Below are 23360 nucleotides of genomic sequence, written 5' to 3' on the forward strand. Positions count from 1 at the left end.
TTTCTACACAACTGAAACTAGCTAGAGGGAGACAGTATAAGACATTGGGATTTCTCACAATCCTTGTCTTTCTTAAAGCTGTAGATCTCTATTTCCCCTCCTAAACTGATACATAGAAAGTCTAATATAATCTCAACTAAATATATGTCTCAAGAGCATCAAAGATGCTCTGGAGGCATGACAGCGCCCATTTTCAATAGTGCACTCCCATAATATCTGTGAAGCTTCACCTGCTGGAGGTGAACTGATGGCTATGGCAGTCACAATAAGCTTTCTCAACCATAGCTTGATGTGATGTTTGAACTTATCCACTGGGCTGAATTGTGTGAGTGTGGTTTTCAGTCTTTCTTGGGTGTAATGAAGACCTGATGGGAATGGAGAGAAGAATGGGAACTTAATTTGTAAATTGGATCTTTGAATTTGGTTAGACTAAACAGCTTCACTCTGATTTTTGATATAAATAGCTCATGATCTGTACCATAGTCAGCACCTGATCTACTTTTGGCCACCAGAATTGAGCCTCTCCATCTTTTGCTTCCAATTATATAATCTATTTATTTATTTTTGAACTGGCAGTCTGGTGATATCCATGTGTATAGTCTTCTTTCTGGTATGAAAAAGGTGTTTGCAATGAATAGGTTGTTGGCCTCACCAAATTCTATCAGATGCCCACCAGCTTTGTTTCTCTTACCTAATCCAAATCTTCCTACTGATTTTTATTCTTTTTTGCTTTCTACTTTAGTGTTCCCGTTGCCTATGCTTAACTTGATGTCTTGTGTTGGTGTGTTGTCAATTTCTTCCTGGACCCCTTCATAGAGTCTCTCAATTTCTTCTTCCTCTGCCTCTGTGGTTGGAGTATATATTTGTATTATCATGATATTTATAGGTTTTCCATGGAACCTTATTGACATGATTTGCTGTGACTTTGCACTGCTGTCATATTGGCTGGAATATTTCATATATTCCATAAAGTTTTGCATTCCTATGGACAGTCTCACACACAGACTGCAATATAGGTCTCTCTCAGGGCTTTCCACTCCACCATATTCATCTGAGGAAGTAGTGGGCTCAAGTCTATGAAAGTTCATACTACCAACTTCTGTCTTCCGGTTAGTCTCAAAGGTGCAGCAAGATCCCTTTTGGTACTGAAACCACAACCTTGCATCCTTTGGTAGGTCAGTAAAATGAGTACCCAGCTTATTGGGGACAATTGTTTTACAGATTGTAAACTGCTTAGAGAGTGCTGAGTTCACTATTAAGCAGTTTAGAAATATACATGCAATTGCTGATGCTATTACTACTGATTTTCCAAACTAACATGGCTAGGTTTTTGAATCCTACAAATCCTGGCGTTCCATAGTATGGAGTCATGGCAGTTAATGCGACATCAAACTGTATTAATTCATCAGTATAGATGCAGCCTCAGCTAAAGATTCAAACTATCTCTTTTTATCCCAGTCACCGCAGACTCCCATGTGCTTTGAAATACGGTGAGATTGGACATGCGGTTGCCAGAAATGCAAGAAAAATCTGTGCCCTTTAGAAATGAAACGGCTCGGCTTGCTTTGTTTGCAGCAGACTGGTTAACTTCTTGGATGGCTTACTCAGTGCTTCCTTTGTCTTAGACTCTGAAGCCCAACAGTTGTTCTCAGCTGGGCTTTTCGCAGGGCGCTTTTTTGACTTGGAACGGTAAGCACATTCCTTACGTCCTCGAGAATGTCAAATGAAGGCAAAACAGCCCCTTAGGCTGGCTGGCTTCCCTGCGGGTAAATTAATTTGCCTTGGCAGCCACCCACCATTCCTTGTTATCGCCCCATTCCCATTGAAATGGAGGTCTCCGCTGTGTGTTATCAGCGGTAGGTCAGGCAGTTTCGATGGACAGATGTTTTAGGCTGGCACCGGGAATCCTGGTGCGAATAGGTGCAGGTCTGAAATGAAACCATTTCCTTTGAGACAGAGAGTCTTAGATGCAACCCACGTTAAAAATCTAATGGGGTTGTGGAGTGCATCTACACTGTAGAAATAATGCTGTTTGACACCACTTTAAGTGCTGCGGTTCCATCCTATAGAATCCTGGGAGTTGTCGTTTTACAAGATCCTTAGCCTTCTCTGTCAAAGAGTGCCATTGTTCCACAAAACTACAAATCCCAGGATTCTGTAGGATGGAGCTAAGGCACTTAAAGCGAGGTCAAACTGTATTATTTATACAGTGTAGATCAGGGATTCTATAGAAAGTCTGTAGATCGGACTTTGGCCTTCCAACTCCCCAAATTCCTGGCTGTTGTCTTAAACTGGCAGAGATGAAGTTCAGAACAGCTAAAGGGCCAAAGTTTGGGAACAACTTGACTGCAGATGCATCCTTAGATATCCTTTATCGCCTTAACTTCACCAAAGAGACCCTGGGATTTGCAGTTCCGTGAAAGAACTGTCCTCAGTTATGTGCTTAAGCCCTGTTTGTATACATATCCTTGGAGATATTTGCATTGGAAGGTTTAGATTTTCCTCTGGCAAGTTGTTTATGACTCTTATGGTGACTCTTGGGCAAACTCATCATGAAGTTTTCTTGGCAAGATTTGTTCAGAGGAGGTTTTGCCATTGCCTTCCCTTGAGGCTGAGAGAGTGTGAGTTGACCAAAGTCACCCAGTGGGTTGCATGGCCGAGCTGGAAATTGAACCCTGGCCTCCAGAAGTCCGACACTCAAACCACTACGCCATGCTACCTCTGTGTGGATACAGAGGTCTGGCTGTATAAATAAAGGGATGGATGGATGAATGGATCTTGTCCTGCTGTATGTGTAGATTGGTCTTCCATCCTCAGCCTGAGTCTGTTGCAATGCTCCTGGTCCAGTCTGCTTGCCTTGCATTTTCTTCTTCTGCTTCCTCTTTTTTGGCCTCTCCTCTGCCTGCCAGGGAGTTCTGCTACCTTATTTGGAGCTCCTTTGCTTGTCTAATGGCTTCACATCTGTTTGGTGGAGGATTTGGGTGTGTGTGTGTTTTTGTTACTTGTCCATATATGGGAAATCTGCTGGAGGAGTCCCATATCTGGCCTGAATCGGAAGTGAAGCAATCTCCAGAGCACTGCTTTTCTCACGATGGGTGCGGATCAGCCGATAGCCAGCCTCCCTTTCTTTCCTGGTTTCCTAGGAACAGTCTGAAGGGGACAGATGTGCCGTTTTGACTTCTGCAGCCACATCATTACAACCTGTAGCCTCTTATTCATTGATATTGCCAAGTCAATGCGGGTGGGAGAACATAAGCAAGGGGGCTTTTACGTCAGCCAACTAATAATTCATTTCGAAGCAATGGCTTCCTGGAGACTTTGCAAAAGTATCTATGGTAGCAAGCATATTGCTAAGGGCCCTTATATATTACACTCTTAATTTCAATTTAACTGCCCAGGTTTCATCCTATGGAAAGAGGGTATTTAGAGTGCACCACTAGAAAGCTTTAGTGGCTGTCCAGACTACAAATCCCAAGTTGCCGCCACTGGTGGTTAAAGGGGAACCATAATGCTATAGCTGTATAGTGTGAAAGGAACCCTTGTCCTGGGTGAATGGCTGTTTCAAGCTCCATTTAGATAAGCAAGGACATTAGATAGAGGTTAAAATTCTCTGCACTTGCTTGGGACTATTGGCCTTTCCGATGTTTTGGATTGCAAGTCCCATAATCCTGCCCTACTGACCACACTGACTGCTCCAACCAAAGCAACCAAACATCAAGCAAATGTACATGCTCCCCCATTCTTTATTATTAAGGCTTCTGTTCTAAGGAGTTTTAGTTGTGAATGAGATGGCTAGATACATTTGGGCTGAAATCCATCTTTAACTTCATGTGGAAATTAGATCAAGCTTTATACTTTAGGATCTTGTCCATTCCTTTTATGGCTGCCCTTCCCAATCCTAGTCTTCTTCTGATTTCTTGACTCCAGTCTCCGTTCTGGTTAGTATTTGATCCAAGACATGGGGAGTCTTTGATGGCAAAAGTTATTAATGAAAAAGAACATGCAAGCTAGGAAAGGCTGCAGCAGTTTGCTTTTGCCTGAGTCCACTGGAAAGAGCAAGGTTTGGTTCCCTTCTCTCCTCTCTTCCCTGCTTAGTTAACCAGGAGCACATTACCTTTGCACTCTGAACACAGTTTTCAGCAAGTGAAGCAAGTTAAGAACACAGTGGGAAAGTGGAAGGAGGAGAGTAAAACTAGGACATTTTCAAAGAAGCCAAAGAAGTGGGAAAGCAAGGGCTGTACCTGCCAGATCAGGACAACTAGATGACCAACTAGCATCACTATACTTCTGCTCTTTGTGTGGGTCCTCCTATAAAATTGGAATATGTTTTTACTATACAACAGTCTCTTCCAACTCTACTATTCTATGAATCTCTAACCGATTCCAATATCTTGGTTCCAGATTAAAAAGAAACAGCAAGATGTGCTCGGGTTCTTGGAAGCCAATAAGATTGAATATGAGGAGAAAGACATTGCAGCCAATGAAGAGAACCGCAAATGGATGCGAGAAAACGTCCCGGAAGAGTGCCGTCCAGCCGCTGGGAATCCATTGCCACCTCGAATCTTCAGCAATGGCCGGTATCTCGGGGTAAGAGCCAGGCTTTCTTTATCAGCTTTTGGGCAAAGTTCATGTATTCTTTATTTTTTTTCAGAGCATTTCTATCTTGCGCACAGTCCAATATTCTGGGGGGAGAGAAAAATATTTGAACAGTTTTATGATAAGTTGCCTTAAGTGATATACATGCAACCAATGACTAGAGAATAAGAAAAAGGTATATTTAATAGTTTGGCAACTAAATACATTAGATACCCCTTTGTCCTATATTAACACCATATCACAAGGACTAGTAACTTGAATTGGACCTTTATGTCCACGAAGTTGATTTCTCTATCTTTCCTTTTCCTTCCCTAAAGGATTATGAAGCTTTCTTTGAAGCGAGAGAGAATAATGCCGTATATGCTTTCTTAGGCTTGACTGCTCCACCGGGGTCAAAGGTACGTATTGCAAGAATTTCATGTTAACCTTTGCTATTTTTGTTTGGATCTTTCTTTTACTTTTTAACCGATTAATTTATTAACATTACGGATGAGTCTCCCTTATACAGAATCCCAAAATATTCCAAAAGCTACATTGTGTTCAATGTACACAGACTTTGTTTCATGTGCAAAATGTCGTGCACAAAATTATGAAAAATACTGTATAAACTTACCTTCATGCACAAAAATGTTGTATAAAATTACCTTCAGGGCATGCATATAAGGTGTATAGGAAACGTACATGAATTTTGTGTATCATCTCCCAGATATCTCATTATGCATGTAAATGCAAATACAGGTATTCCAGTTTGAACTCCAGAATGCTTCTGGTCCCAAGCATTTCAGAGAAGGGAGACTGAGCTTGTACTATGAGTAACAAATTTGAGGAGCATGGGGGAACATTGTAAAACAACAGGACTTTTGTTCTTAAGGTGAACTTTGCAGAAAGATATGTGAACATCCTCCCAATGTGCAAACCCCATGCTGTCTCTTTGTAATGAGTTTTTGCCCTAGGTAGCTTGCAGACCTGTGTTGGGTAGCTGTCTAGGTTAGTTAGGCATTACATTGCTGCAGGGAGCCTCAGAGCAGGAAAAGTTTTCCATGATATTGATAACATGAGACAAGACTTGCCCGGTCAGGCGTGGTTTTATGTCAACACATTAAAATGCGGGAGCTGCTGCCAAATCTACAAACAGTGCCAGATTTCACTCCAACCCTCCCTTGGGATTTTATAGGTTAAGAAAATGGTATTAATGTTTGTTAGTTGCTGCTGCTGCTGCTTCTCCTTCTCCTTCTTGGTACATTTTAATTCCCCCCCCCCCCCGCCAGTATTTGAATTTTATTATTTCACCCCAGTTACATGCTGCATGACAAACCTGAGGTTTCTAAAATGTAATTTTTGTTGGGAGAAAAAAATGACAGCATGGCTTTTCTCTTGGGAAATGTATTCCAAGCAACTTATGCTATAGAACCAATTTAAACTTTTAGGAGTTGTCAAGTGAAACACCCATTAAGAAAACTGATTGAAAATTAATCACCTGCAAAAAGGGAGATCAGAACTTAAAGAAGGCATCCTTAAAAGCCACAGAAAGTATCTGGCACACCTGTATGGCTGGCCGTTCCTAACCCAATACCCATGAAGTGTGTTAGAGTACAACTTTCATCCTCCTCCACGAAGAGGATGGGAGCTGCAGTCTGAACAACTGGTGGGATATGAGGTTGGAGAAGGTTGCTGTGCAAGAAAAGCATCCAGAGTTTGCCATTTCCCAAGTCAGAATGGGACTTTAGTATTTGACAGATGGAAGCTGAAAAAGAGATGTTTGTTTGTGTTTCCATTGAGCATCACAGGCTGTATCTACATGGCGGAATTAATGCAGTTTGATGCAGCTTTGACTGCCATGGCTCCATGCTATAGAATTTTTGGATTTTTTAAGCAATTTTGCCTTCTCTGTCTGAGTTCTGATGTACCACCAAACTACAAATCCCAAGTTTCCATAGGATGGAGCCATGGCAGTTAAAGTGGTGTCAAATTGCATTGTTTTTGCAGTGCAGATGCAGCCTATTTGCTTAATAAAAAAGCCCTAATATTTTATTCATCTTCTTGTTCTTCTTGTTGCAGGAGGCCGAAGCCCTGGCCAAGCAAGAAGCCTGAGTTTTTCTCCCTTCCTAAAGCCTTAAATATTCTCCAAAGGGAAACTTCCGCAGCTTTTTATACAATAGCAAAATTGTCTACGCTTCAAGAAAAAAAGAAAAGAAATGGTTTTGTTGTTTTTTCCTGAAACAGCTCTCCGCCGTACATAAATACAAGATGGAGCGCCAAGCAAAACATGCCGCGAGGACAGCAAATGTCACTAAAGGAAGCATTCAGAAATGGTTGACCGTTCCTCATCTACCCGCCCATTCATGCGATGAAATGTGCTTCTATGGCAATTGCATGGATTTCTTTTTGTAAAGTTACAACAAATTTTTACCATATTTTACTATTAATGATGCAGAGATACAGTTAGACCCCATAGATCCAACTTTTTAAACAAAGCGGAAACAGCAGCACAATTTTAAAATGAAACCTTTTATGAATAAGCCCCAGTGCCTCTGCTGCTTCAAAAACAGTGCTAAAAATATAAAATACTATAACATTGATCTCTTTTTACAATGTTGGTCTTGTTGTTGTTAAAAGGCTATGATGTAGTATGGTGATAGTTATGGTCACTTGCGGTGGGTAGGGTATATTTACACTTCCAAAGTATAGGTACTGAAAATGTATTTTGTTGGTAGCAATGGCATTGAATCTTTTTAAATATATATATATATATTGTGTGATTTTCATTTGGAATTACTATTGGGGACCTAAACACATTTTTTAAATTTACAAATAAGCCAAAAACAAAGCCAAACGTGGTTCTTAATTCTGTAAAATTTGAAGTCTTTTTGTGTACTATTGTGCAGAAGGTCTGTTCTGCTGTGTTTGTGTGCGTTTTTGACCTCGGAAACCATGCCTGAGTAATTTCTACAGTCGTTCTAAAGAGGTCGAACTTGGAAATCTTTGTCGCTGTATAGGAAGAAGCATCTTGAGAACAAGGATTGTGTTGTGAGCTTGTTAGGATGGCTTTGCAGTGCCACAAAGCTGTTTTCAGCAGTCCGCAGATTGTCTAGTAGGAGGCTATGCTGTGCATTTCATTTAGTGCAATACTGAGCTGTTTTCATGGTAGAGGGAAGAACCTTACCCAAAGGGCCTTCACAGAATCTCAGAGTGGAGACATCAAGGGCTCTAGCTATATAGTAATATCATTAATATCAGAAACTGGGGTGTCTCTCGACCCTATCCGTTTGGAGATGGATATAGGAGTTTCATGTATGGGATGAAATCCAGGACCCTATACCCTACTATACATACTCTTTGCCTGCTAGCCCATATTTTTTATTCCTATGTGTATGTGCCTTCAACACGCCTGCCGGTTTATAGTGATCCCACACATTACGTAGGGTTTTCTCTGGCAAGGAGTCCTCAGAGGTGCTTTTGCCACTTCCTTCCTCTGAAATATAGCCTACAACACCAGAGTTTCTTTGGCAGTCTCCCATCCAAGTACTAACCAGGGCTGATCCTGCTTAGCTTCCAAGATCAGACAGGATCTAGGTGCCTTGGGGGTACTTAGGCCACGGTTGTTCCCATGTTATGATCTGTGGTTGGTCAGTTTTGATCATAATTGTCTTTTCATCATCATTGCTACCAAGTTTAATTTTTGTACTTTAAATCGTACAACCAAATACCATGTATTTTTCGCCTAGATATAATTCATACAAATTTGCAGATTCCATCTACACAAGCATTCAGGGAACCAAGCTCTTTCATAAAATACCAGCCTTATTTATCAATAAAGAGACATTGAAGAGCGGGGACACATTAACTGCGCCCTCTCTGCAAATCCTGATGTTTTCAGGGTTACAGAGCAAAAGGAGAATCTCCATACAGGAAGAAGGCTCTCCTTTTCAGACAGGCATTCTTCGTATAAAGAGATCAGTGGGAACAATGATAAATGGGGATTGAGCTAGCATGTTTTCTCATGTTTTGTAGCCATGTTGTTGTTACATCGATTTAGCTCCTGAGCTTGAGAAATTGAAGATCTTTGCTACAAAGAGCTGGTGTGGTGTAGTGTCTTTTGGAATACCAGGGTTTCCAGTTATGGAAACTCACTGGGTGACTTTGGGCAAATCATACTTTCTCAACCTCGGAGGAAGGCGGTGGCAAATAAATCTTGTTAAGAAAACCCTGTGTAGGGTTGCTGTGAGCCAGCATTGCCTTGAAGGCACATAACAACAACAAAAGCCTCCAGAGGCAAAAAAAATGGAGCCCAGAACAGAGAAGGTTGTGTGATAGCCTCTTTCTGACCTCTTACTGTTTCCCAAGGCATATTTGATGTAACGTGTCTACACCGCCACTTCCCCCTCCAAAGGATGCAATTTTCCTTTGAATCCCTTCTTTTGCAAACTTGTGAATCAAAATAGGAAGCAGGGTTGTCTTTGGAACTGGTCCCACAATATGCCTTGTGTACAAATTGCACGGATGTGCCTTTTACGTTTCGTGTGCGTTGCGGAATGTTGCACGGTGCTGCTTCGCATGCATCAGGATTTTGATGGATCGTGCCTCAGGGTGCAAATGGTGTGGAGAAGATGTTTTTTCTTATGAACGTAGCTGTTCCAGGTTTTGTGACTAGCTCAATTTGGAGAAACAGCTGTTCAAAATTGGAAAGGCCAATTCTGCTGGTGGAGTTGGCGCAAGCGACTCCATATGGCAATACATATGTATTGTGGGTAGGAACAGAGTTTGGAATTCCTGAGAATCCCATTAGCCATCTTGGCTGTCTTCCCAGGAGATGTGATTTATTCTCATAGACAAATATCTAGTAGGGAGGCCACAGTTTTATGGTGAGCTATCATAACTTGGCAGTCGTTGGCTAGATCTGCATCTCAAAGCAGAGAGCGAGCAAGCAATCTTGGAAGTCCCCTAGCTTTAAAATCTTCGAAAAGCACCCTAGGAACTGGTGGATTTCTTCCCTTTTTAATCATCTCTGTGACCAATGATGCAATCCTGGATTGCCTTGTGTTTGTACCAATTTCAAATAGTTTCTAAGCATGGCAGTTTGTGCTGTTTGGTTGGTTTGCTTGTTTACAGGTGGTAGATAGATGATTTTAAAGTCCTCTGCTTCCTCGAGGCTTCTTTTCAAAACTAGTTCCTCCATGTTGGATTAAAAGACTTCTTCTAAAATGTTGCCACCTTTCCAAGGAGAGGCAGCAGTTGTCTGGAATTCCAGGCTGTGGGATGTGACCATGGCTAGTGATCTATACGGACCGAAAAGACAACCAGGCAAATTCTGCATTGTGATGTCGAAGGCTTTCATGGTCGGCATCCATAGTATTTTGTGGGTTTTTTGGGCTATGTGGCCATGTTTTAGAAGAGTTTATTCCTGACGTTTTGCCAGCATCTGTGGCTGGCATCTTGAGAGAAATTCTGCATTGCTTGCTCTGTTGGTGGTTATTTGTCCTGCTATACTGAATGGAATCAGGTTCAGATGAAATTTGCTTTACCTCTGAAGGGTGGTTTTCTTCATGTGCTGCATTTGTATTTCTGGGCACATCTTGCCATTTTGAATAAGGATCCTGGATTAGATGGACCATTTGGGGTGATCGAGCATAGTCCCTTTGCCCATGTTTGGTACAGAAAGGGCTGTCTTATTACCAGTGATGCTATCCAGATTGCCACCTCTGGTCTATTTGTAGTCCAGATTTCAGCATCCATTTTACTACCTCTAGATTGGCTTGTGGGGTAAAATAGCAAGACATTGTTTTTGGAAGTACGATCATGTATTTTTAAATAGGATTCTTGTTCACTGTATGGGGCTGGGGAGAACTTTAGATTAAAATTAAAGAGCATTTGTTGCAGCCTCAAGGCACAATCCAACAAAACCCGTCTTGTTCTCGGTGAAATGGTAAATCTGTACTGTACATGCCTCAAGAGGCGGCTCATCCCCATCCATGAAAAAATAGCAGCAGTATGTAATTTACTGTATGATCTTGAGTTATAATCATGCCATTCAATAAACACTTGCTCTATATCACAGATATAGAGCATGTCAGGGTAAAAATGTGATCCCTTTCTAGACTTCCAAGCGAAGAGATGTGTATTTTTGGAGCAACATTTAAACATATCAACCCCACCTGCAGCTCGAAGGAGTAACACAGGTGCATGTTTACCGTCTCTGTGAGAACTATGTGAAGGTGTGCAAACCTCATCCTTAAACTTAATTTTGGGGACCTGGCAAAAATTGGTATTCAAGTACTAACTATGATGAAACTCATTTATACAAGATAGGATAGACATCAAATAAATAAATAAGTGTTCTGAATTTAAAGCTCTGGATAGACTTTGCTCATTCCATATTTAAGAAATATTTAGAGGGTTTTTTTGTTCATAAAAATCGCTTTGGTTTTGTAAAGAATTCATGCCTGTCTTTGCTGTTTTTCCTGTTTTCAATCACATTGGTTTTAATTTTGGAAATTCTTCATTTCCCTATCAGTGATCATTTTGGGTTCTGGATTGATGAACACAGTTTCCAGAGATTCTGGCTAACCCCAACCCTCAAATAAATAAGTCACGAGGATTAGAGATTCTGCTTCAAAGTGTTTTCCAAGGTGGGGGTTCACTGATAAATTATTCTTGTTATTGGCAATTGATATACTGCGACAAATTTCCGTTTCCAAAAATCTGTAGTTAAAAGCTGCACATTGGCCTCATTGTGTCTACTCTGCTGCTTCCTGTTAAAGTGATGTGCATTTCCTAATAAAGGTTTCTACTTGACACACAAACTCATCTTTGTGTATTATGTCTAATCTCATGTACCTTTGCCAGAGGGCTGGTCTTCAGCCTTTGAGTACTCAGGCATCCTCATTTGACTCCATCTGCAATGCAAGACCCATTCTAAATTCTTATCAGTTTCTCGTAACAAATGTAACTTGGAAGTTGGAAATGGAGCCAAAAAGGGCCCAGGGAGAGAGAAGCATTTTCTGTTAGCCACATAGTAAGCAATATACTTTAAAAACGAAACCTCAGAAAGCACACTCTTGACAAAAAAGGTCAATGAGGAGCAAGCAGGCCACCAGATGTCATGCAACATTCAGGAGAAAATTAGATATATGAATTGCATATGTGTGTTTGCATTTAATGTTCAGGATTTTTGATTTTATTGTAAAAGTAAATAATATGGACCTGGGAAATTGTCTCGGAGCCAGTGTGGTGTAGTGTATTTGAACGCTGGACTATGACTCTGGAGACTAGGATTTGAACCCCCATTCGGCCATGGAAACCCACTCTCTCAGCCTCAAAGCCCAGCTGAACAAATCTAGCCAAGAAAACTCCATGATAAGTTTGCCTTAGGATGGTCATAAGTCACAAGTAACTTGAAGGCACACAACAACAACAACATATGGCTACCTCTCTTTTGTATTTTCCACACATACAACTGATACATTTTATCTGAGTCAAGAACACATATAAACATTTTAGTCTCATCTGAAAACCATGTAAATCCATATTGTCAGATCATATTCTCTCCTCTTGCCATATGGTCTCCGCTTCCAATTTTTAGGAATTTGGGGACCTCTTCATTCTCGGTTGCTTCGTGTAGCATTTCAAAATCCTATGATGGATGCAAAGATCACATTAAAGAAAGTCAAAAACCCAAATAAAGCTGGATTCTCCATTCACAAGAGCCACTGTAACACAGATTTCAGAAGTAATGTGTTTCAAGTAATGATGTTACCTATAATATATAGATTTAAAAGTGGCAATGACTAGTGAAGTTGTTACTTCTAAGAGGTATGCTTATTCTTAAAATACTGGGGGAGGGTGTGATTTTGAGCCATTTTAAAGTGTATTAAGATATATCCATATATATATATATATATATAGAGAGAGAGAGAGAGAGAGCAACCCAACGTAGCTATTTTAGTAACGAAGCTCATAAAACAGATGAGTTACTTTGAAACGGTAATGTGTAATGAGAAATGTACAAATAATGTTGCAAGGTATATATGTACTGATGCATTTATACAGTCTTCTCTGAAGATGCCAGTCACAGATGCTGGCGAAACGTCAGGAATAAACTCTTCTAGAACATGGGCACAGAGCCCGAAAAACCCACAAAATACATTTATATAGTAGTTGTGTTACCTAAAAATGCTCCCTGGATATCTGACAAGATACGATATTGTGACAGACCCAGGCTTCAGGATTACCATCTAAATAAGAGACGACACAAAAGGGGGAAAGGATTGGGTGGGATGGTGTGCTGTTTTGAATGTCAAATGGGAATCTGATGTGGATTCAGACCTTCACTCTGTTACAAAATCTGCTCAACTTTTCATTTATTTGTTTTAAAGATAAATGTAGATTGGAGCAAGGAGAGATCATATTTACTACCCCATCCTCTTTGGTCAATAGTCCAACCTGTAATTGTACAGGTTAGAGTGCCGAACTAGTGCTGAAGACCTGAGTTCAAATCCCTGCTTGCCCTTGAAGGTCCAAGGCAGGTTTATAGGGGTGCAGTAATGACGAAAACAATTTAACGTGGCCAACTATCTTTCTTTTCGAGTGCCTTCTCTTACCCCACAGTACTCCTCTCCATTAAATATCTGAGGCGGGATTGCACCCGGTTTGCCGGCTTTGCTTCTCATCTCCTGGAGCAAACTTTCGCTGAGGGACACATCCACCAGCTGGTACTTCATGCGCTTTCCATCCAGAATGCGGAAGACTTCAGACTGCTGCTGCTTCACCTGGACAGAGGAAAATACAGATTGAGTCTCCTATATCTTGAATCCCCAAAATTCGAAATACTCCAAAAGCCCAACTATTTTTCATGGGTGGCTGAGAGTGTGACACCTTAGTTTTCTGATGGTTCAGTGCACAGACACATTCTTTCATGCACAAAATTGTTTAAAATATTGTGAATTTCACCTTTAGACTTGGGTCCCATCTCCAAGATATCACATTAAGTATGTATATGCAAATACAGGCATTCCAAAATCTATCTATCTATCTATTCAAAATCCCAAGCACTTCTGGTCCCAAGCATTTCAAATAAGGGACATTCGATGTGTCTTCCATTTGAACAAAAGTTTCAGAGGTCTTTTCAGCAATCTTGACTATCTGACCATTGAACCCCCCTGGAAACCTGTGGCCTGGAAAGAATGCTGGAAAGGTAGACAAAACAGAGGTATAACTGTGCTGACCATTAAATAAGTTTTTTAAAAGCCAGGATTTTCGGGTGATATTAGCACAAAGGGCACAAGAACGTGCACAAGCTGTTAGGATCCCTGTGTCTTTTTATAAGGCAAGGTGTTCCAAGAAAAGGTTTTGCAGAGGTGACTCTGCCTCTGTATACACACAACGCAGGCTTTCGAATTTTCGTCTTTGTGCTATTCTGTTAATACGTGACATACGTATTTGCAAAACCGCCAGCATGGTGTGTAGTGGTCTGAGTGGATCAGGTTCAAATCCCCAAGAAAGCATGGAAGCCTTGACCTTGTGCAAGTCACACTCTCTCAGCCTCTGAGGAAGGCAAAGGCAAAGGCTCTCTGCACAAATCCTGCCAAGAAAACCCTGTTAGAAGGATGCCACGAGTTAGTAGGACTTGACTTGAAGTAATAATGTTGGCTGGAACAATACAATTTGCAGATGGAACAGCACTTTGAAACGGCTACATTCGCTGATAATAAACCCAGTTTTGGATTGTTAGTAAATTTTTGGTGACTTGAACTGAATGCCTTCTCAGCGAAGGAGTGTTGTACATAAATTAAGATTAAAGTATCAAGAGGCTGTGCAACCTGCCAGTCCTTAGTAAAAGAAACCAACACTTATCCTAAAAAGTTACTTTTAGGGCCCTAAAAGTTATGTTTGACATCTTAAACAGATATCCCAGTACAAATGATTAAGACAGGGATCATGGTCTTGCAGAAACCAAGAGTGCTATTGTTTGGGATTCTGCTTTAGAGTTGCTGGATTTCCCCCCGAATCAGTGTTCTGTGTTTACTTTCTAAAAAGATTTGTGTAATCGGTGTCATGACTTGAATTCAAATCCTCAGATTCAAATCTATTCTCGACTCCTTTTGTGCCATCTCTGTTTGTGAGCCACTCTGGGAGCCGTTGAGGCAGAAGAACAGGGTGTACATACTCTAAATAAATAAAACACATGTAGTCGGACGTTCACATTGTTGTCGTTGCATGCCTTCAAGTTGTTTCTGACTTATGGTGACCCTAAGGTGGACCTATCATGGGGTTTTCTTGGCAAGATTTGTTCAGAGGAGGCTCGCCGTTGCCATCCTCTGAGGCTGAGAAAGTGAGACTCGACCGAAGTGGGTTTCATAAGGACTCGAACCTTGCTCTCGAGAGTCATAGTCCGACGCTTAAACCACTACACCATGTTGGCTCATATGAAATATTGAAAGCCATTATGGTCTAGTGGTTCGAGTGTTGGACTAAGGCCTCATTCCCACCTACAGATAAATCGGTGTATGATCCGAATCGATTGATCGATTCGACATTGGGTCGTGGTTTACGCTACAGATGCCTTTCTGTATTGTGATCTGGTTTACAAGATAGCGGGAATGACGCCTGAGTCTGGCGACCCTGGGTTCGAATCCCCACGACCTTGGGCGAGTTGCGCTCTCTCAGCCTCAGAGGCAAACCTCCTTTGTGCAAATGTTGGCACACTAACTCTGCCATAGGGTTGCCATAAGTCGGAGAGGACTCCAAGGCACCCAACAGCAGCAGCAGCCCCAATTGATGTTTAAACCCTCTCCTTGCACCCTACTACTGGTTTACGTAGGACACAAGGATACTACACAGCACAGGAAAGTGTTGTTGTGTTGTTAACTGTTTTGTTGTTTACTGTTGTGTGCCTTGAAGCTGTTTGTGACTTATGGCGACCCTAAGGCGAAACTATCCTTGGCAAAGTTTGTTCAGAGGAGGTTTGCCATGGCCTTCCCCTGAGGCTGAGAGAGTGTGACTTCTTGCCCAAGGCCACCCCATTCTTAACCTTTGGGCCTCTAGATCCTTTTTGAGACTACAACTCCCAGAATTCCAGCACAATGAGCCTACTAGCTGGGACTTCTGGGAATTGAAGTCCAAAACATCTGAGGCCCAAAGGCTGAGAACCACTGCAGGATTCGAACCTTAGTCCAGGCCCCCTAAATCTCACCTCTCTAGACCCTGTGACACTGGTATAATAGACTCTAATGGCCTCCATTCCTCTATTATCTCTGCCAGGGCCCCCCACCATCTCTCTTTTCCCACTAAATCCGCCCGCCCGAGCCACTCTCTTGGCGGTTGCCATAACAACGCAATAGTTTTCTCTGCTGCTCTCGCCCGCCCCTTTTCGAGTGTGCGTCGCCGCCGTGCGCTCCGATTGGTCCGCTAGGGCTGCCACTCAAACCTTCATATTTGGCTTCTTCTCCGCTTCCCTTTTCTGTTCGTTGCTCTCGCGCGCCCCCTGCAGCTAGGAGAGGAGTGGTGCAACTCGTGCAAGCAAATCGCTTGTAAAAAAGCGTGCGGGAGGGCGCAGGACAGACACAGCCCAGTTTGTTGTTTGTTCCCTGTTGTCCTCCAGCAGCAAAGGCTGCATCCACACTGCAGGGTTAATCCACTTTGACACCGCTTTAACTGCCCCAGCTCCATGGCTATGGAATCCTGGGCTTTATAGTTTTGTAAGATGTTGAGCCTTTCTCATCCTGGGGGCCCACAGCAAGCTACAAATCCCAAGATTCCATAGCATAGAGCTATGCATGCATGGCAGTTAAAAGTGGTGTCAAAGTGCATTAATTTTGCAGTGTGGATGGAGTCGGTGTCAAAGGGTTCAAAGCATCCCAAGCCTAAGAAAGGGGTGCGACATTTGTATCTGTTTCATGATTTTATCTGCCATAATCCCTTCATCCCTTCCTTAAAAACTCAATGCAGTTATTATTATTATTATTATTATTATTAATAATATTAACATAGGGACTCAACACAACATTGATAAAACAATACAGTTAAAAACAGTACAAGAATATTCAATCAATATTGCAAAAACCAAAGTGATAAAACAATACACATAAAATTTCCATAGAACCAACATGCAATGAATTGTAAACAAGAATATTAAAGTGTGTGTGTGTATATATATATATATATATATATATATATATATTAAAAAATAAAACAATTTTAAAGAGTTAAAACAGTTATAAGTTAAAACTTGCATCGCCTTCTCTTATTATATATAAATATATATATGTGAGAAAGTAAAATATCAATTCTAAAATGCAAACCTTGATTTTGCCATTTTGCATAAGGGACGCCATTTTACGATCCCAATGTATTTAATGGGACTTGGATATCTACCTCTGTTATGTTCAATGGAGCTAATTCTCAGGTGAATTCACCTTTACAGATGGGGGCTGTGTCCGCACCGCAGAAATAATGCAGTTCGACGCTGCTTTAATTGCCGCAGCTCAATGCTTTGGGAATCCTGGGATTTGTAGTTTTGTGAGACACTTAAACTTTGTTTTCAGAGAGGAAAAAATCCTAGGTTTCCTTTGGATGGAGCCATGGCAGTGAAAGTGGTGCCAAACTGGAATTATTTCTGCAGTGCGGATGCAGCCGTCGTCGTAACAATATTCACATTTTGGGTTTATATTTTCATTTATCCTTTAGTATGGAAGCCTTCTCAAAGAAGGTTTTTGACTCATAAAAGGTGGAAGAAAACAAATCAATACAACTGAAGTAGAGTCTAGATTGCAAACTTACACCGTAATCAATTCTTTTTCTTCAGGCTTTAAAGTGGAGGACTGATTATATATATATATATATATATATATATATACACACACACACACACACACACACACATACATACACACACACACACACACACACACACACACACATACAGTAATGGATTTCTTCTCTAGGAAATAGAAAGTGCAATGGCTGAGGAATCAAAAGATGATGCATCTGAACTCATTGCATTTGGAAGAAGGGACTAATCCCTGAGTCATGGCCCAAAGGTTCTTAGCGTTTGCGTTTATTGCACAAGACTTAGTAGAAATAATAATACTGCGTAAATAATAATACTGTGGTCCTTCCACATTTGCTGGGGTTAGGGGCGAAGGACCCTGTGAATACGGAAAAACTGCAAATTAAAAAAAAAAACACTATTATTTTAACCTAAGAGAACATCTCTCTAGTAATATTCAGGTCCTCCAGTGCAACTCTATGGTCAGCATCTGCCAGATGTTGATCATAGAATTATACTGGAGGACCTACAAATGCCTAAAGCAGTGATGGTGAACCTTTTAGAGGCTGAATGCCCAAACTGCAACCCAAAACCCACTTATTTATTGCAAAGTGCAATGTCCCTCTGGCTTTCTAGTAACAAACTCTGGCAAACACTGTGCTGGGTTGAAGGCACATGTGCCCACAGAGAGGGCTCTGAGTGCCACCACTGGCATGCATGCCATAAGTTCGCCATCACTGGCCTAGAGAAATGTTTTCTCTAGGAACATTTAGTGCCCTTGTGCCAGTCTCTATGGTCAACTTCCAGCAGAATTGTGCTGGAGGACCTAGAGGTTCCTAAGAGTTTATCAGACGGGGGGGAAGTTTGAGGTTTAAATAGAGATTATCCCCTGAAAATCAGGCAATAAGGCGTGGAAGGGTAGCTATGAAGGAGCTAGACAAGATCCTGAAGTGTAAAGATATATACTAGAAATAGGAATGTCCAATTTTTATATTCTCTTTAATTTTACCGACTTTGTACAGCGCTGTGTATAATTACAGCGCTTTAGAAATAAAGAATAATAATAATAATAATAATAATAATAATAATAATAATTCATGTCATCGTATTTCCAATTTCTAGGTATGGTTGTTAAAGCCGAATGGCAAAGAAGAATAACTCATTTGAAATGTGGAGATGGAGAAGAAGAGTTCTGTGGATACCATGGACTGCCTAAAAACAAAGAAATGGGTCCAAGAGCAAACCAAACCAGAACTCGCCCTAGAAAACAAGATAACAAGTGGAGACTTTTGTGTTTTGGACTTGTCACATGAAGACACCACTCATTAGAAAAGATAATAATGCTTGGTAAGATAGAAAGAAGGCAGTAGGAAAAGAGGAAGACCACATTCGAGGTGGATAGGCACAATGACGAAAGCCACGGCCCCGAGTTTCCAAAATCCACGTAGGGCTGTCAAAAACGTAAAGAACGGAGCGTAAACGCATGGAAGCGTTTGTTATGGAACCATGTGCTTCTTTATGTTTATATGTTAAATTAAATAAAAAATCAATTTAAATAAATGTATATATATATATATTAAAAAAACAAGAAAACAGTGGCTCATTCATAGAGTCATCATAAGTCATATCTGACAACAAATTGGTTAGCAGGCCATTAAATATATATGTGTGTGTGTTTTGAGATTTCATAGAATCATAGAACCATAGAGTTGGAAGAGACCGCAAGGGCCATCCAGTCCAACCCCATTCTGCCATGCAGGAAATCACAATCAAAGCATCCCCATTGACAGATGGCCATCCAGCCTCTGCTTAAAAACTTCCAAGGAAGGAGACTCCACTACACTCCATTGAGGGAGTTTGTTCCACTGTCGAACAGCCCTTACAGTCAGGACATTCCTCCTAATGTTGAGGTGGAATCTCTTTTCCTGCAGCTTGGATCCATTGTTCCTGGTTCTGTTCTCTGGAGCAGGAGAAAACAAGCTTGCTCCCTCCTCAATATGACATCCCTTCAAATATTTAAACAGGGCTATCATATCACCTCTTAATCTTCTTTTCTCCAGGCTAAACATCCCCAGCTCCCTGAGTCATTCCTCATAGGGCATGGTTTCCAGATCCTTCGCCATTTTAGTCGCTCTCCTTTGGACACGCTCCAGTTTCTCAACATCCTTTTTAAATTGTGCTTCCCAGAACGAGACAATATTCCAGGTGGGGCCTGACCAGAGCAGAATTCAGTGGCACTATTACTTCCCTTGATCTAGACACTATACTATTATTGATGCAGCCAGGAATCACCCTGTCTTTGTTAGCTGTCACATCGCACCGTTGACTCATGTTCAACTTGTGGTCTACTTGGACTCCTAGATATCTTTCACACGTAGTTTCATTCAGCACGTGTCCCCCCATGATCCTATATCTGTGCATTTCATTTTTCCGCCCTAAGAACCTTACAATTCTCCGTGTTGAATTTCATTCTGTTAGCTTTGGCCCAGCTTTCTAGTCTATTCAGGTCCTTAAGCTCTGTTGAACACTACAGATAAACATGCCCAGGGTTACTCTGCTGGAAAGGGATAGAGCAGCATTGGAGAGTGAATCTATGGTCTTCCAGGTCCTATCATCCCCAGCTAGTCCACTCCATGTTAAAGGAGAATGGGAAGGATACGAGATGTTCAACCATATTTGTAAGGACACAAGTTTCCATCCTTGTGCAGGGAACCTTCAGAACTTCTCTTTGTTCATGAACACACTCTTTCCTACTCTATGTTTATGGCTAGAGGATGGCAGGAACATTAGTACCTTTTGTCCTTTCTTTTTTTTTAAGGCCAAGGAGCTTCTTTCTCTCAAATAAAACAGCAGGAAAGTAAAAAAATTACAATGCCTATCAATATATTTAATACCAAAATAAATGTAATGCGAGAGATAAAATGATCACTGCAACAAGGATTGTGACATTAAAAATACTAATACTGATCATGTAGAACAACGGTTATGTAATTTAGCAGGGGCAGGTTACAAAATTAAAGCCAGCCCACGTGGTTTTCGATAGCAGCTAAAAGCTCCATGGCATAGGTATGGTTACCAGCACATTGGCAGTGCAAAGCCGACAAGAAAAAGCAGACACCAGACTCCATCCAGTTATTAGTCCCAACTAGAGCTGACCCATTAAATCCATATTTGCTTAACAGCCAAGTCCTGACCCTTTACTTCCAGAGTCCCAGGAGTTGTGCATAGGCTTGCAGCTTAAAAATCATGGATGCATCCATTCATTTCAGTGCAGCTTGAGACTCTACTAATTTAAGAATGGAGTATTAAGAACAGACGGGGAAAGGGACTTCAGAACCAAGGAAGACGGATGACAAGGCAACCAAGGAAGACATGACAAAAATATATACATTTCAACAACAGGACTTTATTGATCTGTTATAAAGTAGGACCTGCTCTAACTTCTGAGTCTCCCTGGGCTGGACCCTTCTAAGGAGGAGCCCCCCAGAGACCCCCCTTTGAGCTCCTCTTGAGTTGTAAAGCAAGGTGCAGCATCTCAAGGGGAAAGCAGTGCAGAGAAGGCAAAAAACCTGTTTCTCCTCTGGGCCAATTTGGGATCAACAGGGAAAAATTCCTTCTCGGCTCCAATTCAGGCAACCAGCTCAGCCTGCACTGCCAACTCAAAGGGCGGGTGAGACGTAGTCCCTCAACAAGGCCTGACCAGGATCCAAAGGGACCCCCTTGTCAGGTCTACCTGCCTCAGGTGTATCAGACCATCTGTTTCTGGGTTGTACCACTTGTTTTATGATCAGAGTTTTAATCTAGAATTGCTTAGAGCAATTTTTTTCTCTCCTATGGAGTCAGTCCTGTATTCTAAAGGGGTACAGCCCAAACACAGATGGCACTGAGTACCTCCTAGCACTGGGCCTATTATGCCAACCAGGATGGTTGGCATCGCTGTTGTCTTCTCCATCGGTCCAGATTTCTCCTTCTTTCTTCTTCCAATGTTTGGTGTCTCGTCCGGTCTTTGCGTTGCCTCCTATGACATTATAGGAGGGTAAGAATCGGCATTGCTCAGCGCATTTTTCTAGTCGCCTCTCAAGAGCCTCGCCCTTTGAGAAGCCAAAGGCAGCTGAGCCATGGCTGGGAAGTCAAAGGCTGAGCTGGGCTCTTGCTCTGCAGGCTTTTAAATACATGAGGTTGCATTATGACACGGGGAGAAGAGGCCATTGTGAGTTGTTGAGGCAGTTGCAAGTGGGAAGCTGATGGCTTTCAACAATCTAGAATCTTCTGTGAAACTGATGGCCTTCTGTCAGCAAAAGGGGTCAGAAAGGCATGTTGAGAGAAGACCTGAAAGGCATTGAAAGGAGTGGGAAGAAGACTAACAACTGTATTCCAATGCAGAGAGATCTTGTAGCACCTTGGAGCCTAACTGAAATAAGGAAGTTGGTTGCATGAGCTTTCATAGGCTTCAGGCTACTTCCTCAGATGCATTTAGTGGAAAGTGCATTTACAAAAACTCATGCAGCCAACCTTTTTTTTATTCCAGTTAGTCTCAAAGGTGCTATAATAATAACTAATAATAATAAACTTGATTTATATCCTGCCTCTCTGTCCACAACAATAAGATCTCTGTACGTACGGATTCCACAGACTAACACGACTATATCCTTGAAGTGTATTCCAAGCATACAGTACTTGCTCAGAAGTAAGCGCCACCAATTTCAGTGGGCCTTGCATACGTTTTTGACTATTCTAGAGCAGATCATTAAACAGACGGTTTGTAATCTCTTAGGAAACAATGCTGTCATCACTAAGAGTCAATACAGGCATCTCAAAAACCCACCTTGAATTTCACTGTGGGAGAAAGGTGGGATATGAATCCTAAAAATAAAGAAATAAAAACCAGAAACAAGTAATGCCAGACTAATCTTTTTGGACAGAGTTACAGGAGTCCATGTTTCATTCCCGGATAATGGCTGCACAAAAGGCTAGTGACCAGAAGCCAAAAGGCAACACTTTTGCTGGTCAGAAGAAGGCATTAGAGATCCCAAATGACCACATCGATCTGTATGAGCCCAGGGTCAGAGATGACCAAGAGAAGCCCATGTCTCAGCCCCACCAACATTGCAAGTATGCTTGGCAAGGATGCAAGAGTGGGTCTTCTCATTTGCTTCTTCTGGACTCCGGAGCTGAAACCTTGGTATTCAGACAGGCCTTTCAAAGAGAAATTTTTAAAACAACGGGAGTGGGATGTTGTGTTTACTGACTTGAAAGTGCAGACATAGACACTGCAGCTGAAAATGTAACATACTGAAACCAACCCAACTGTTTTTGCTCTGAAGGCAAAAGAATGCCTCTTGCCAGCCCTGAGAGTAAAAATACAACCATGAAAAACCAGCTGACTTTCATGTTATTTTTCCTCCTTTACTATTATTACACTTATTCATTAATAACCTTTCTTTAATCCAGTGAAATCCCGCAAGACCCTTCACCATTTTAGCCGCCCTCCTTTGGACACATGGCTCCAGTTTCTCCACATCCTTTTTGAATTGTGGTGCCCAGAACTGGACACAATATTCCAGGTGGGGCCTGACCAGAGCAGAATACAGTGGCACTATTACTTCCCTTCATCCAGACACTATACTTCTCTTGATAAAGCCTAAAATCACGTTGGCCTTGTTAGCTGCCACATTGCACCGTTGACTCATGTTCAACTTGTGGTCTACTTGGACTCCTAGATCCCTTTCACATGTTGTCTCCTTAAACCAGGGGTCCCCCATAATCCTATATCTGTGCATTTCATTTTTCCACCCTAAGTGCAGTACCTTACATTTCTCTGTGTTGAATTTAATTTTGTTAGCTTTGGCCCAGCTTTCTAGTCTATTCAGGCCATTAAGCTCTGTTGAACACTACAGATAAACATGCCCAGGGTTACTCTGATGGAAAGGGATAGAGCAGCACTGGAGAGTGAATCTATGGTCTTCCAGGTCCTATCAGCCCCAGCTAGTCCATTCCATGT

At 41.6% G+C, this 23360-nt stretch overlaps 2 protein-coding genes across 3 annotated transcripts in view; one reads left to right on the forward strand and one right to left on the reverse strand.

The window, feature by feature from the left end:
• LOC149308828 (adapter SH3BGRL-like) overlaps positions 1–11396 on the forward strand; it is a 30618-nt gene extending 19222 nt beyond the window's left edge. Inside the window, exons 2-4 of the mRNA XM_089536531.1 lie at positions 4402–4587; positions 4914–4994; positions 6655–11396. Of these exons, the coding sequence (XP_089392657.1) occupies positions 4402–4587; positions 4914–4994; positions 6655–6687 (300 nt within the window). The 3' untranslated portion in view covers positions 6688–11396. The remainder of the gene's footprint in view (positions 1–4401; positions 4588–4913; positions 4995–6654) is intronic.
• A 626-nt stretch (positions 11397–12022) lies between these two features.
• LOC149308829 (SH3 domain-binding glutamic acid-rich-like protein 3) lies at positions 12023–15929 on the reverse strand. 2 transcript variants are annotated; one of them, XM_089537180.1, is made up of 4 exons: positions 15785–15929; positions 13194–13361; positions 12760–12827; positions 12142–12226 (listed from the first exon to the last, which is right to left on the reverse strand). In XM_089537180.1, exons 1-4 carry the CDS (start codon positions 15917–15919, stop codon positions 12172–12174), a joined length of 426 nt encoding a protein of 141 aa, XP_089393306.1. In that variant the 5' UTR covers positions 15920–15929; the 3' UTR covers positions 12142–12171. The 2 variants fall into 2 exon arrangements, with proteins under 2 accessions (XP_089393307.1, XP_089393306.1); XM_089537181.1 differs by lacking the exon at positions 12760–12827 and having other exon boundaries at positions 12023–12226.
• Positions 15930–23360: the final 7431 nt, after the last annotated feature.

This window comes from Sceloporus occidentalis, unplaced genomic scaffold (genome assembly GCF_023333645.1).
Source record: "Sceloporus occidentalis isolate IW3139 unplaced genomic scaffold, rSceOcc1.0.p SCAF_8, whole genome shotgun sequence".
NCBI classification, from domain to species: domain Eukaryota; kingdom Metazoa; phylum Chordata; class Lepidosauria; order Squamata; family Phrynosomatidae; genus Sceloporus; species Sceloporus occidentalis.